General features: G+C 50.2%; 1 protein-coding gene across 1 annotated transcript in view; it reads right to left on the bottom strand.

Annotated features, from left to right (window-relative positions):
* LOC144724135 (protein WWC2-like) overlaps positions 1-12,577 on the bottom strand; it is a 107,365-nt gene that overhangs the window by 23,607 nt on the left and 71,181 nt on the right. Inside the window, 4 exon segments of the mRNA XM_078603036.1 lie at positions 4,787-4,922; positions 4,924-5,146; positions 5,920-6,198; positions 7,894-7,983. Of these exon segments, the coding sequence (XP_078459162.1) occupies positions 4,787-4,922; positions 4,924-5,146; positions 5,920-6,198; positions 7,894-7,983 (728 nt within the window).

Raw genomic sequence — 12,577 nt, 5'->3', positions numbered from 1 at the left:
AGTGGCACAGTGGATGGCACACTTGACCATGAACTCGGTGACCTGAGTGTGATTCCTGATCGTGGCTAACACTGAGTGGTGAATGACTTCGGAACTGCTCCTGGGTCCCAGCTTCACCAACCCGCATTGACCGGTGTGGTGAAGTATGGTCTAATTATCCTCATGACATGACCACGCGGATTGACCAAGGACTGTAAATAATATTTTTAGCTTTTTAACCGAGTCGATCAAATGAGTCGTCAAAAAGGGCAGGTTGTTATCAGTCTAATTGAGTGCAAACAAATCTAAAGATAGATCGTAGTTTAGGCGATATTTTAAAAAGTCAAGTCAATGTTGAGTTGTGCAAGCGAGGGCCAACTGAGAAATACGTTCAATAATGTGAGTGAAGAAACATTCGATACTCAGTATAAACAAACAAAAACGAGTGAGGACAAATTGATGGGGCCCGCAATGTTCGCCCGATTTTGTACCAGGAGGAGGAAGAAGACATTCAATGGGTGCGTCAAACCAAGAAACTCCGATGACACAGCTCGGAAAGCCGCCCCCTAAACCAAACACCCCTCGCGCGTCCACCCACCCACCAAGACTGTGGAATCCCTGCGGTGTGGCAGGCACCGAAAATGCGACGACTGCTCGTGGACATCAAAGGTTAATGCAGGAAAAGCTGCACACCAGTCAGTATGAAATCATGTTCCTGAATTAGCAGACCGTGGACTGTTCGAGGTGGCACTCTCCTCCTCCTCCCACGTGCTAAATGCGATTTAACCTCATTTTTCCGCAACGGGACATTCCACCAGTCCAAGTTGACTCATGCACATAGTTTAAAGGTTCTTAACAAAGAATGTCGTTACAGGCAGTGCTCCTTGCCTTCATAAGTACTTGGTGTGCAGCTTCCAGTCCCAGTCTCATATGAAAATCATTACGCGGGCATGTGGGATGCTTCCGATTGCTCTCCATTATTCTCGATGTATCGATTCAAATATAATAACACATTTCCTTGAAAGCAGTGCTTTACAGTTGGGATGAAGCAAAAGGACCCTGGAGAAAATCCTTGAGGGGATAATGTTTAAAACTGAACAGATCTGTTCATGCACCCAGTTGTCGTACTGTCATCTGCAAGCCACCTCGCGGCCCAGTGGGTTAGGCAGTTTCACACATTTGCATATCCCACCAACCTTTGCCACTACGCCCGCAGCTATTTAACGAGAGAGCGGCCCCACTGCATGTTTTAAACACCACCGAATGTCACTGCCTACCATAAAATAACATGCATCACAAAACCCAAGTGTGTACGGGAACGTTGTATTAGTCACACACTGAATGGGAGAGAATGAGACGGTGTGGCCCGCAGGGTCAGATGTATGTTTTCACGGCTGAAGCCGACCGACCGCTTTGTGGCTTGCGCGAGCCCCCCATCGCCGCTTTGATCACAACGCAGTCCATGACTTGAGACAATATCGAACCGGGCCACCGGAAAAACCCTATACCTGCTAACGAGTGAATGTAAACAATCCCACGGTACCCGAACAAGCCGGGACCCCGTGCGTGCCAGCATCGCACCCTATTTGTCCACAAAGTCACCCGTGATTACTTAGCGCAGAGAGAGAGGAGAGAGAGAGAGCGCTGCGGGGTTTGCCTTGCCAATGAGCTGTATACAGATCAAGGCAGCCACACTGCTCAAAGAAAGAAAGAAAGACATAAAAAATGCCTGGGTGTCGAGCCAGCACCTCTGGGGCGCCGAGTTCAAGCCCGAGGGGGCGGTCGCACAAAAAAAGCAGCATTCCTCACTGCATGAGAAGGGTTCTCACGCGGAGAGGAAAGCTTTTTATTTTGGGGGGGGGGGGGGCGGAGGGTGGGAGGGGGGGGGGTCACAACCCACCATGAATGCATTTGAAAAACGTGCAACAACATGGGGCGGCCTCACCGAAACTCTGCGAGTTCCCTCAGCAGCATCAGCGGCTGCAGACTCGCAGCTGCAAGTGCCACCACGGTCCCGGCAGAAACGGGGGAATTATACTCTCCGTGTCGGGGCCGAGGCTCGTTGAGTAGTCACCAGGCGCAGCCCGATAATGGATTGTTCTTTTCCTGTAGCGTCGGTTTAAAATGTTTCCCTAATCCCATCATGGGATCTAATTGTGAAAATAGCTCTGCTGGGTGCTTATCTTGCGCCGTTTCACACTCACGCTGAAAATAACAACGTGCTCATGCATTCATTATCCCTAAGCCAGTAATTACATTTTGGCAGCCCGGCAGTACCCCATGCACTCATCTTTTAACGCACAAAGAGTTTGCCGATGGCGTAAAGAACACGAAACGTTCCGAGTTAAGCCAGGTCCTTCCGTTGGTGTGAGGAGCAATGGGTAGTGAACCGCTCTGGAGTGTTTAAAACAATTTTCATCATATAATCATGCCCTATATCCACACTTAAACGAAGGGTGGCAAAACACGAAGATAAGTAAACCTCACGAGCTGTGCAAGACATTAAAGCTGCTTATTTATGACAGGTTGCGGATCTGAACTTGGCCAAAGTGGAAAGGTCTCCTCTGAAGTTTGGACACCGCCTCAGCTGTAGCAATAAGAAGAACAAAACCGCAGGAAGAAAAGTGTGCGAAGACAGCCGGCCACACTCGCACGACCTGCTGCGATCGATCGAGCTCGCGAGCGGAAGGCAGAGGAGACGGCTTCCACGGTATTAATTGGACACCGGCGATGTGCAGAGGCACGCGCGGCACCACTCCCACGGGTGCGGGAAAACAGGCCACGTCGCATTCCTCTCTGAAAAGGGAGCCACGCAGAGGGCATTCCGCACGGTGGCCGCGTGCAGCCCCCGCCGGCCTCCGCTCCCTCGCGGGAGATCGGTGCCTTCCGCTCACTACACCCACCTCTCCCGAACAGCTCCTCCCCACCAACCCCACGAGCCGCTTGACGCAGCGTGGGACTCCGGCTCTGGTTCGTTTGGACCCCTCCCCTCCCCCCAACCTCTCCACCCTCCATCCCCGCCTTGCGCGCCAAACGCCGGCCGCCACCGACGGCCCACAGCTGCCGTGCCCTCCTGTAAATCTGCCGAGCCGTGCATTCAGCCGCCGCATCAAAGAGGAGCACAATTCCAAAATGAAAAAGTCTACGGTTTCAGTCCATTTTCTTCTTTTCCCCTCACTCACTCGCCCCCCCCACCCCCACCACCCCCCCCCTCCACCACCACTTTTTTTGTCTCCTTTCAAGGACGCCGGCAAAAATTTCCAGCCTTTTTTGTTTTTGTGTCGTGGTTTTTGTTTAAACGCATGCTGGCCCGAGTGTGGGGTCTCCCCTGTTAATAATCCGATGAACCTTGAGCCCCCTGGGTGCCTTCGCTGAACGCCACGTCTAGGAGCCGACGTTATTGTCCCGTATCAGTGACAATAACTTATGCACTGCTAGTCCCCTGTAAATTCTTCTAATCATACTATAATTTGAAATTTTGGCTAAGTCAATGGATTTTGTACATTTTGGCAACATTAGTAATATTACACGAAAGATATACCTCTAAAATGTGTCTCTCTTTCCGAAAATCTATATGAAGATAAAAAAACAATTCCAGAGCGAGTAAATACGAGATAAAAGATGTAAACTCCTGCCAATGTTCACGCCTTGGTGTGCTCTGCCTTATTCTCGGTTTATTTTGACACTGTGCGAATGCCGCCCATGTGCCCTCAAATTATCTGCGTTTTCCACGGGCCATTTAGTTTAATTTAACCTCCATTAGGCAGATAGCACGCCCAAAGGCGCCGTGGGATTTTTTGCCGCCACGCATTGCAGCGTTGGGGGACAGACCGCTGGAAACGACATTAAAATAAAAACGAACCCCTGTGTTCGGATTATGAGACGCCAAGACGGACGAAGAGAGTCATGGGAGGGAGCCGAGCGGTGGAGAGCGGGGGGGGGGGGGGCCCAGGGGGGGGGGGGACCCAGGGGGGGGGGGGGGAGGGGCCCACGGGAGAATAAAGCGGAACCAGGGGGGGAATTTTGTTCCCGCCAGTGCGGTGAGCAACACTGTGATCCTGATGTCGGCCTGGTGCACGAAAGGGCTTGTTTTGATCTTAAAGCTCAAATGACACGAAAGTGCATATATTGCACTCCGTCTCGTGGCTTGAAAAGCTATACAAGTACCCTTTTTATACCATATTTATAGTTCAATGCTCCCTTCAAAGGATGCATAACGCCTCCGTATATTTCCACGTATTTCGAACACTGTTATTTTTAACTAATTCCTATTCTTAGTGCGAGTAATGAAGTGTTCTCAGTGCATTCGCTGTGTGATGGCGAGACCAGCGTGGGATCAAGCAGCCTAAATTTGCAGCTTTCCTCTCGCACTTACGCAATACACTTTTTTCTTACGAGCCATCTGTGCCAGCGATTTTTTTTCAGAACACGCAATACAACTCAAAAGACTGCCATTTGGAGGATCACTTCCATAGTGGCAGACTTGTGAGCTAGGACACCTATTAAGAATGAAAAATGTAGCTATGAAAGCGAGCATTGCCAGAATTACACAGTTAGACATGGCGGCACAGTCACTGCAAGAGGCCCTCTGCCCTGACAGAAGTGACTTGAGTGCGATGAAAATTAAAAACGGGGTTTCCAGGTCAAGAATATTGCTCCCTCTAGGACCCGGTTACTGTGGCCAAGATGCTTGGAGTAACGTTTCATGATCATTTGCGGGCCGTTTCACAGGAGATGGGCCTCATGTGGCCACGGGTCGCGTAAAGTTAAAGGGTCGCGGGCCGTAGATTCTCGTGGGGGATCTCACCTGCAACGGCCTCGGAGATGGTGCTGAGCTGCGTCCCTGCATCGCCGGCGCACCGAGCGGCATTGCCTGCGGAGGCGGTCGTGCCGGCGGGAGCCTTGCCGGGGTTGCCGAGCGGCGGCTCGCGGAAGGAGCCGGGGCGCGCGAGCGACCGCGCGGTCGTCCCCGTCGCCCTCCTCCTCCTCCTCCTCGTCCTCCTCCGCGTACTCGGGGCCCAGCTCGACGGCGCGCGCCGCGGCCGAGAACGCGGAGCCGGAGTCGACGACGAGCGGCGACCCGGGGGGGGAGAGCGAGGAGAGCGAGGAGCGCGGGGACAGGGAGGAGCCCAGCGACTCGCGAGTCTCGCGGATCACCGAGCCCGCGCTGCGCACGGACACGCCAGCAGCGAGGGTGGTGGTGGTGGTGGACGGTCGCATAGATGGAGGGACAGACGGACAGGGGGGGGGGGCATGGGCATCACAAAGCCAAAATATTCACACCCAGTTTCTGTTCTCACCGAATGGGCCCCACGGTTTAAGGGAAGCTCTCTGGCCAGTATTAGCAGACAACCCAGCAGCATTGGTTTAATAGGATATGTCATGGGACCTGATGTGGGCCAATCAGTTTCAAAGACAATGCATATATTGTCAGAGCATGTCTGTTCGCATGTTCACCACAAGAACGTGTGGTTAATGCAGACGTGATTCCTTGCAAAAGGTACTTATTTGGTTATTTGAACATCTTCACACCTGTTTCGTTGCCAGAAAGGGTAACACCTAATCTTATTTTGCATACCTAAAGAGGCTCCAAGTAAACAGTTTGCTTATATAAATGTAAAATTAAAAACAGTGTTAAATATTGTTCACATTTACAACATTCCTCTCTCATACCCCAATACTTTGGCTAATATGCCCATGGTGATGGATATCGTTTTTGGGCCGTTTCAAAGAGACAGGCCTCATACTGGGCACATGATACCAGGTCGCGAGCCGTACGCAGGGTGTGCGCCGCAAGTTCCCGACCCCCGCTTTAAACGAACGAAAGGCACTTGGTGCCCGAATGAAACACCCAACTGAAAATTCAGCAAGTGACGCCGATTGACGCCCCCTGCCCCCCCCCACCCGTCACCCACGATGCCCCCGTGGCAGCGCACGTACCCGCCGGGGCCCATCTTCCGCGGCCGCTCCTCGTAGAGGAGCACGTCGACGCGGCGCCGCAGGTCCTGCCCCGAGGAGGAGGAGGGCGACGAGGAGAAGGAGGAGGAGGAGGCGGCGGCTGCCAGCGGGTGAGCGGGCTCGCTCTGCGGCAGCCCGTAGATGTCCGTGAAGCTCAGCGAGCTCAGGGACCCCTTGCTGGAGGCCGAGAGGGAGCCGCGGCTCGACGCCAGCGAGCCGCGGCTGCTGCCCGACGACACGGACAGCGTGCTCGCCGAGAGGCTGCGGGCCACACGCACGGGACGGGGGGGGACGAGGATGAGGAGGTGTGAGGTAGTGGAGGAGGAAGAGGGGGAGGAAGAAGATGATGATGAGGAGGCGCGAGGTAGTGGAGGAGGAGGAGGAAGAGGGGGAGGATGATGATGAGGAGGCGTGAGGTAGTGGAGGAGGAAGAGGAAGATGATGATGAGGAGGTGTGAGGTAGTGGAGGAGGAGGAAGAGGGGGAGGAGGAAGAAGAGGAGAGGAGCAGTGCCGTTGATGATCGTGCGAATGAGAATTTCAGAATCGGATTCAAATAATCCCGCGATGGATTATTTGAACAAGAGACAATGAACAACTATGTGTGCTTTAACAACACTGCCTTGGCATTCTCTAGGTCATTTAATGTGTATGATGTGTATACATTTGGAGGTACAGATTCAGTTTAACACGTAGGCTTTCGCGACCAATATTATTCATAATAAATGTTTTTGGGTTTATAAAAATAACGCGATCGAACCCAAAAACTTTCTTATGAAGGTACAGATTCATCAACTAAAATATTTTTTTCCCCCGAAATCAGGATATGCGCATTGAACCGTGTCTGAGAATTGATTAGTAACAATTCATGGCAACGATTTGCCAATGTAACCTTTCTGCTCATGTCACAATACAGAACGAACATGACAACAAAAAACATTGGTTCTTGCATCAAATTGCGATGCCCAATCACAACAATTAATCAAATCTCGCATAAAGATAAACGTTACGCACGTAAGATGTGTGTACAGCATGGCTTCGATTGAAAAGTACGCCTTTGCATACTCGTATATGTTTATACGTACCGACGTATTCTATGTTACAATCATACGTGGGGGATGTGTCAGCGGAGGCGGCAGAGTGGACACTCTCGCACAGGCAGGGCGCCGATGAATTGCTTCACTAAAAAAAACCTCACTTCGTTTCGGGAATGAGAGCTCACTACAAGGGCCCCACCATGTTTTGATCACTCAAGGACATCTTTAGTGGGAAACACAAAAACTGCACCCGAAAAGCAGGGTGATGCCCCATTGACTATGCTATTTTAGTTATCAAGAGTCTCTCACTGAATCAATTCGACTTTAACATTTATCTTCCCGTCTGTAGCTCATTGCCATTCATGAGCACGTCGGCACAAATGCCGTACGCGTTTGTTAATATGCACTCATCGTACACGGGCACGAGTGATTCAAGCATTGCAAATAGTTACGTGTGCGACCTATTAATCAGCCTCCTCGCCACAAAGTTATTCAATGCCCACAACCAAAAACTGCGGTAAGAAAGCATTCGCTCTCTTGCCCAAGTACCATTCCGAAGTTATTGCAAAGCAAGCAAGCCATGAGCATGAGCGTTGACAAAGTGGTCCACGCACGCACGCACGCATGCAAGCAAGCACACACATCAACACGCACGCACTGCGGTTTTGAAGAAAGCTCTCCCAATGCAAGCATCTCGTCCCGCACGCCGCACATGTGCAGTCTCATTAGGTCCTCTCATTAGGATGGCCGAGTAAGCCCGGCTCCTTCCTTAAGCCTCCGGGCTCACGTCCCGGGGAATCCCGAGCATGCGGAGCGCGCGAGCGAGCATGGCGATGAACCGCCAATGCAGGCCGGCATGCAAACGGGGGGTGGGGGGGAGCCAGGTGGGGGCGGCGGGGGGTGGTTAGGTGGCGGTCACACCTCTTGAGCTGCGTGTGCAGGTAGGAGGCGAGACGCGTGGTATCCTCCAGCTGCCGTAGGAGGTTGTTCCTCTTCTCCTGGAGTTGTAACCTGCGCGCAGCCGAGAGCACGAACATCGACTCAGCCAGCAAGCAGAGCGGGCTGGGCGGGGTGCCGTTTCCTACCGGCCCCTAACGTCTTGATGCTCAACAATCGCGGTTTATTTTAATATTCTGCCATGTCCACGTGGGCCGAGTGTAAGAAATAATCATCGTAAATTACAACGGCAGCTAATGCTGTCAGAGGATGAATGCTAAAAGTGATTAATGTCAACGACACCAACGCCGCCGACAAAGAAAAATTACAAATAGTGCCCCCGTAAGGAAAAGTAATTACGCCGTGACATTAACGATGCAGTGATTCCTCAGCTCCAGAATTGATGGAATAACCGTGTTCATCCACGCGTGGCACCAAAATCACTGTGGTCGGCTTCACGCTACGCGGCATTTGTAAAAGTAGCAACAATAAAGGGGAGGGAGTGGTGGCGCAGTGAGCGGTTATAGCCCACTGCGCTACGACGCCAGATGTCTCAGTTGGATTCCTGGCCACGTCTAACATCAGAGGCGGGCGATATCCGAACCGGCCCCGAGTTCCAGCCCCTTCACTAAACCCGGACCGAGGAGTGTGGTGAAGTATGGCCACACAGCCCCCATGACTGACGGAGTGTGTGAGTGGGGAGTCCTTCACCTAGAGCAGTGGATTCAACAAAGTGCTCTTAGATCACTATTGTTATTCTTACGATTGCTATTACAACAAGAAGGCAAAGCAATCCCACAAAGGCTGCCTGCATGTATCTCCATAGTTTAATCCTCACAATCTCAGAATGCCTGCCTGGTCTAGTATTAGCCCAGAGGAACATTGATAAATCAACAATTAACTATATTGGGCTACACTAATGTTAGGCGACTTGAAATGTTTGTTTGGTTAATCTGTGACTCATTTCACCAATCTAAATAACCTTTAGTTTATCCATATCTCAGACGCACAAATGTGTTTTTAATGCCTCCTGGGAGGATGTTTAATGTTTGGAGGGGTTGCCATACTTTGGGGATGCATTCAGCATGGTCGCTTCCGAGCACCGTACGTTCGTAAAGATGAATAATGCTGAAAACGCGTCACTTTTTTTTGCGGGTTTGAAAATTCGACAATCGAAGTAACCTCCCCCCCCTCCCCCCCGGTAACTACAACAGGCAGCATTCATTCCTCGCACTTAAAAGAAAAATGTTTGCTTGAATTATTATTTTTGCAAACACAGAGTCACTGTTATTTCAAGAGCCCGGTCAGCGCTTTTGTGCTTTTGGCTGCGTGAACTTTACAGCTGTGGCAACAACCACGGTCACCCCGGTGCAGAGACAACCACGCCACTCACGCAGGACAGCTGCTGCCATCACATTTGAAAGCAGCTGACTCGTGGGGGAGAGGAGCACCATGGTGGTGAGATGTTAACTACCTTGCCTGGTATACAGGATGTCGTGGGTACGATCCTGACCCAGACGCCCGTATATTTGGAAGTGTGTATGTTCTCTCTGCCCGGAGTCGTGTGGATTTTTCTCTGGGTTCTCCGGATTTTCCCTCTACATTTAGAATCAACGTGCATTTAGAGTATTTGCCTGCCATAAATATATTTCGCATTTGTGGCCAGATCACTTCTGAAAAAGAGTTGGTAAAATAACAAAAGCTTCGTTTAGTTTCAGGAGCAGAATTGTCCCGGCTATCCTTCAAAGACCAAGTAATCTCCTTAATATTAATTAACCTGAAAACTCAGCCTGCGTGACATTGGTCTGCTTGTTTATACATAAGCGGCTTGGAGTACCATGGTGGAAAGAGAGAAGTGTTGTGTTTTGTCGAGTAGAAAATCTCTGCATTTGAGTTCCCACCTCCACAAGCAGCAGCCTATCACGGTGCTCTGGCACTGGATTTTTAGAGTTCAGCTAAATCTATTAACATTCAGTTAATGTTAAAAGGAAACACATATTTGTCAACGTATGACTATTATTTTTTTCCCCATTAAATCGTACGAAACGACGTAAAAAAAGCAATGCGCAGTTTGCCACAAAAGAATTGGCTTAAAATGCTGAGCACAAAGAGGCTCCTGTTGACAATGGGGCTATGCAGTGGCCTTTGGAGGGCAGAAACAAGCTGAAACCGAGCGCTGTTGGGATGAGCGATAAGCTCAATGTGGCTTCCCGCGATTTGTCTGGCACGGAAATTGACCAGATAAATGAAACCAACCAAACAAATGCTGTACCTGATAAACGACAGCGCACGATTGATTGTGAAAGCGTGAAGCGTTCGATGCATTTTACAGAAATAAATCAAATGGGCACTTAACACCTGCGGCCTTTAATCACAGCTCGTTTCATTAAATCAACAAGAGAGGAAATTAAACGACGAATATCAGCGTCTGCCTCCCACAGATAGGAAACGGTGGTGGTGGGGGCTTGCTTTTAGAAAATATTTTAACGAAATAAAAAGCATCACCGCTATAATAAGTTACACTGGCCCCACGGTGTTCAGGTAAGAGCCCGTGGGGCAACACGCACCGCGCACACAGGAGAGCGTCAACAAAGAACAGCCTGTTGGAGGGCACGTTGGCCGTCCGTCAGCCGGTGCAGTTTCGTGCAAACCGGCAAGCGGCAGGGCGAGCGCTGGAACCTGCCGACCCAAGAGAGTTAGGTTGTGCCCCTCGTCCTTTTCTGCTGTTGCCGTTGCAAAATTGTTGTTTCATGAAGAAGCGTCTGCATGCAAGAGGCGCTTCGGGTGGCTCATGGGGCTAATATCGTGCCACAGCGCTGGGGCTGACACTGCTGAGATCACGGGGGTTTGAATCCGCTAAGCCAAGCAGAACGAATTGCGGTCAAGTGTGAAAATGTAACGGTTTAGCCCCACACACGAAAGATTGCACGTAATAAACTTGCTTTAACATTTCAATTGCCATATTCTAGCTCTCATAATGAAACGTGGTTTGATTGCCATGCAACAAACATTCCCTGGCCATCGAAGAGGTGCCGATTGTGGAAGTAGTTCTGTGAAGTCTTCTTCCAGGATCATTCTCCGACACAAGGTGGTGCGCACAATGCTCGCTACAAGAGTTCATAATCGTACATTTCTTCGCCTCGCGATGGCACCACGAGCAAAGTAAGATTATAATTGGCATAGGGCAAGGAGAGGAGGAATACATTTGTGCACGCCGTGCTAAGTAAAGTTTCACCCGACGTAATAAGTGAGCTCCCAGCTGGTGGGTCATATTTCCAAGGCTCGTTCTTCATCTTCATCAGTGAACCATGTAACACCGTGCAGAGGCAGCTCGACAACTTGACTCACAATTAGGAGGCTACCAGTTCAAATAATTTAATCAGGGCCAACTCGGCCCACCAGTCCATTATAGCCAGCAAAATATGTACGAGGACTATCAAAACGTCGTAGTTTTTTGTTAATTTTTTAAACCTATCTACGTGACTTTACCAAAAGACCCAAAAGAATATGAATTCCTGGAGTCACGAAAGCTTTAAGTCAAGATTTTACAATACTTTGGTTGTCCTTAGAGTGATACTAGCCACGCCAGAGGAGTATGGAATGTAAATCACTGCTTCGCACAATGTGCTATGAACGTGCCAAGCCGAGTGCGATTCCCGGCCACGTCTGCCATCAGCGGGCAGTGATATTTAATCTGGTCCAGGGGGGCCTCCGTGTGCCAACTCGCAAGGACCAACCACCAAAACTGGCACAGCGTGGGGAGCCCTTCATCCAGCAGTGGACTGACAACAGACTCCCGTTTACCAATGACAAATCTGCCAGACAACATTCTCCACACGGCGAGCGGGTGGGTGGGGACAGCGAGCGTCAATATCCCGCTGCCTGGGGGGGCAGTGCCGACCCCATGACAGGACTTCAGAAGGACACTCACGAGTGGGCGGGCGCTGGGGCCACGTGTCCTGCCCTCCTCATCCCTCAATGCCTTCCCATTGGGGCTGCACCAATAACGATAAAATAAAAGTGTGATGACGGGACGTTTCTCCCGCTCGGATTTTTACACCCGCAGGAGATCTGCTCCCTGCTATAGATGTTTTACAGCTGCCCGTAAATAATAATGACGAAAAATGTAGGCCTAAAATGGGTTAGCTCAGCGCATTTTGTCATACTTGACACCTTTCAAAGAACAGGGATGGATTTCCTAGAAAAGAGCCTTTGGGCTCTCACACCTGGGCATAATTCATTACTGAGGATAACTTTCCAGGAATAATAAGTTAGCAGTAACGATTCTCAATGGCCGACCTATGAGAATAATATCACGGCAACTAATACAACGGGTCCATTCTGTAGTAGTGCATTTTTATTTTAACTAATGTAATATGAGAATATCCGGCTCCTAAGATGAACTAAGACAGACAAAACCTTGGGCCTGGAACTGTATTCTTGCATAAGGAACCTTACATTCGAACCCTTTTAAATAACGTACCAAATTTCATCAGAGGCTTTACACACCCTCCGGTTTTTCGCTCCATATTTATAAACATGCGTTTAAGAGTATTCGGCGGCTATGAATTTCTACTTTGTGGGGCTACCATTGGTGGCCAGGTCGCTTCTGAAAAAGAGCTACACAGCCGAGTGGGACTTACCTAGTAAAAAAATAAAAATTGCTAGT

The sequence above is a fragment of the Lampetra planeri genome, chromosome 19 (genome assembly GCF_965212315.1).
Source record: "Lampetra planeri chromosome 19, kcLamPlan1.2.h2, whole genome shotgun sequence".
NCBI classification, from domain to species: Eukaryota; Metazoa; Chordata; class Hyperoartia; order Petromyzontiformes; family Petromyzontidae; genus Lampetra; species Lampetra planeri.
The sequence above is the reverse complement of the archived record's forward strand: the minus strand, read 5'-3'. Positions and strand labels throughout refer to the sequence as shown.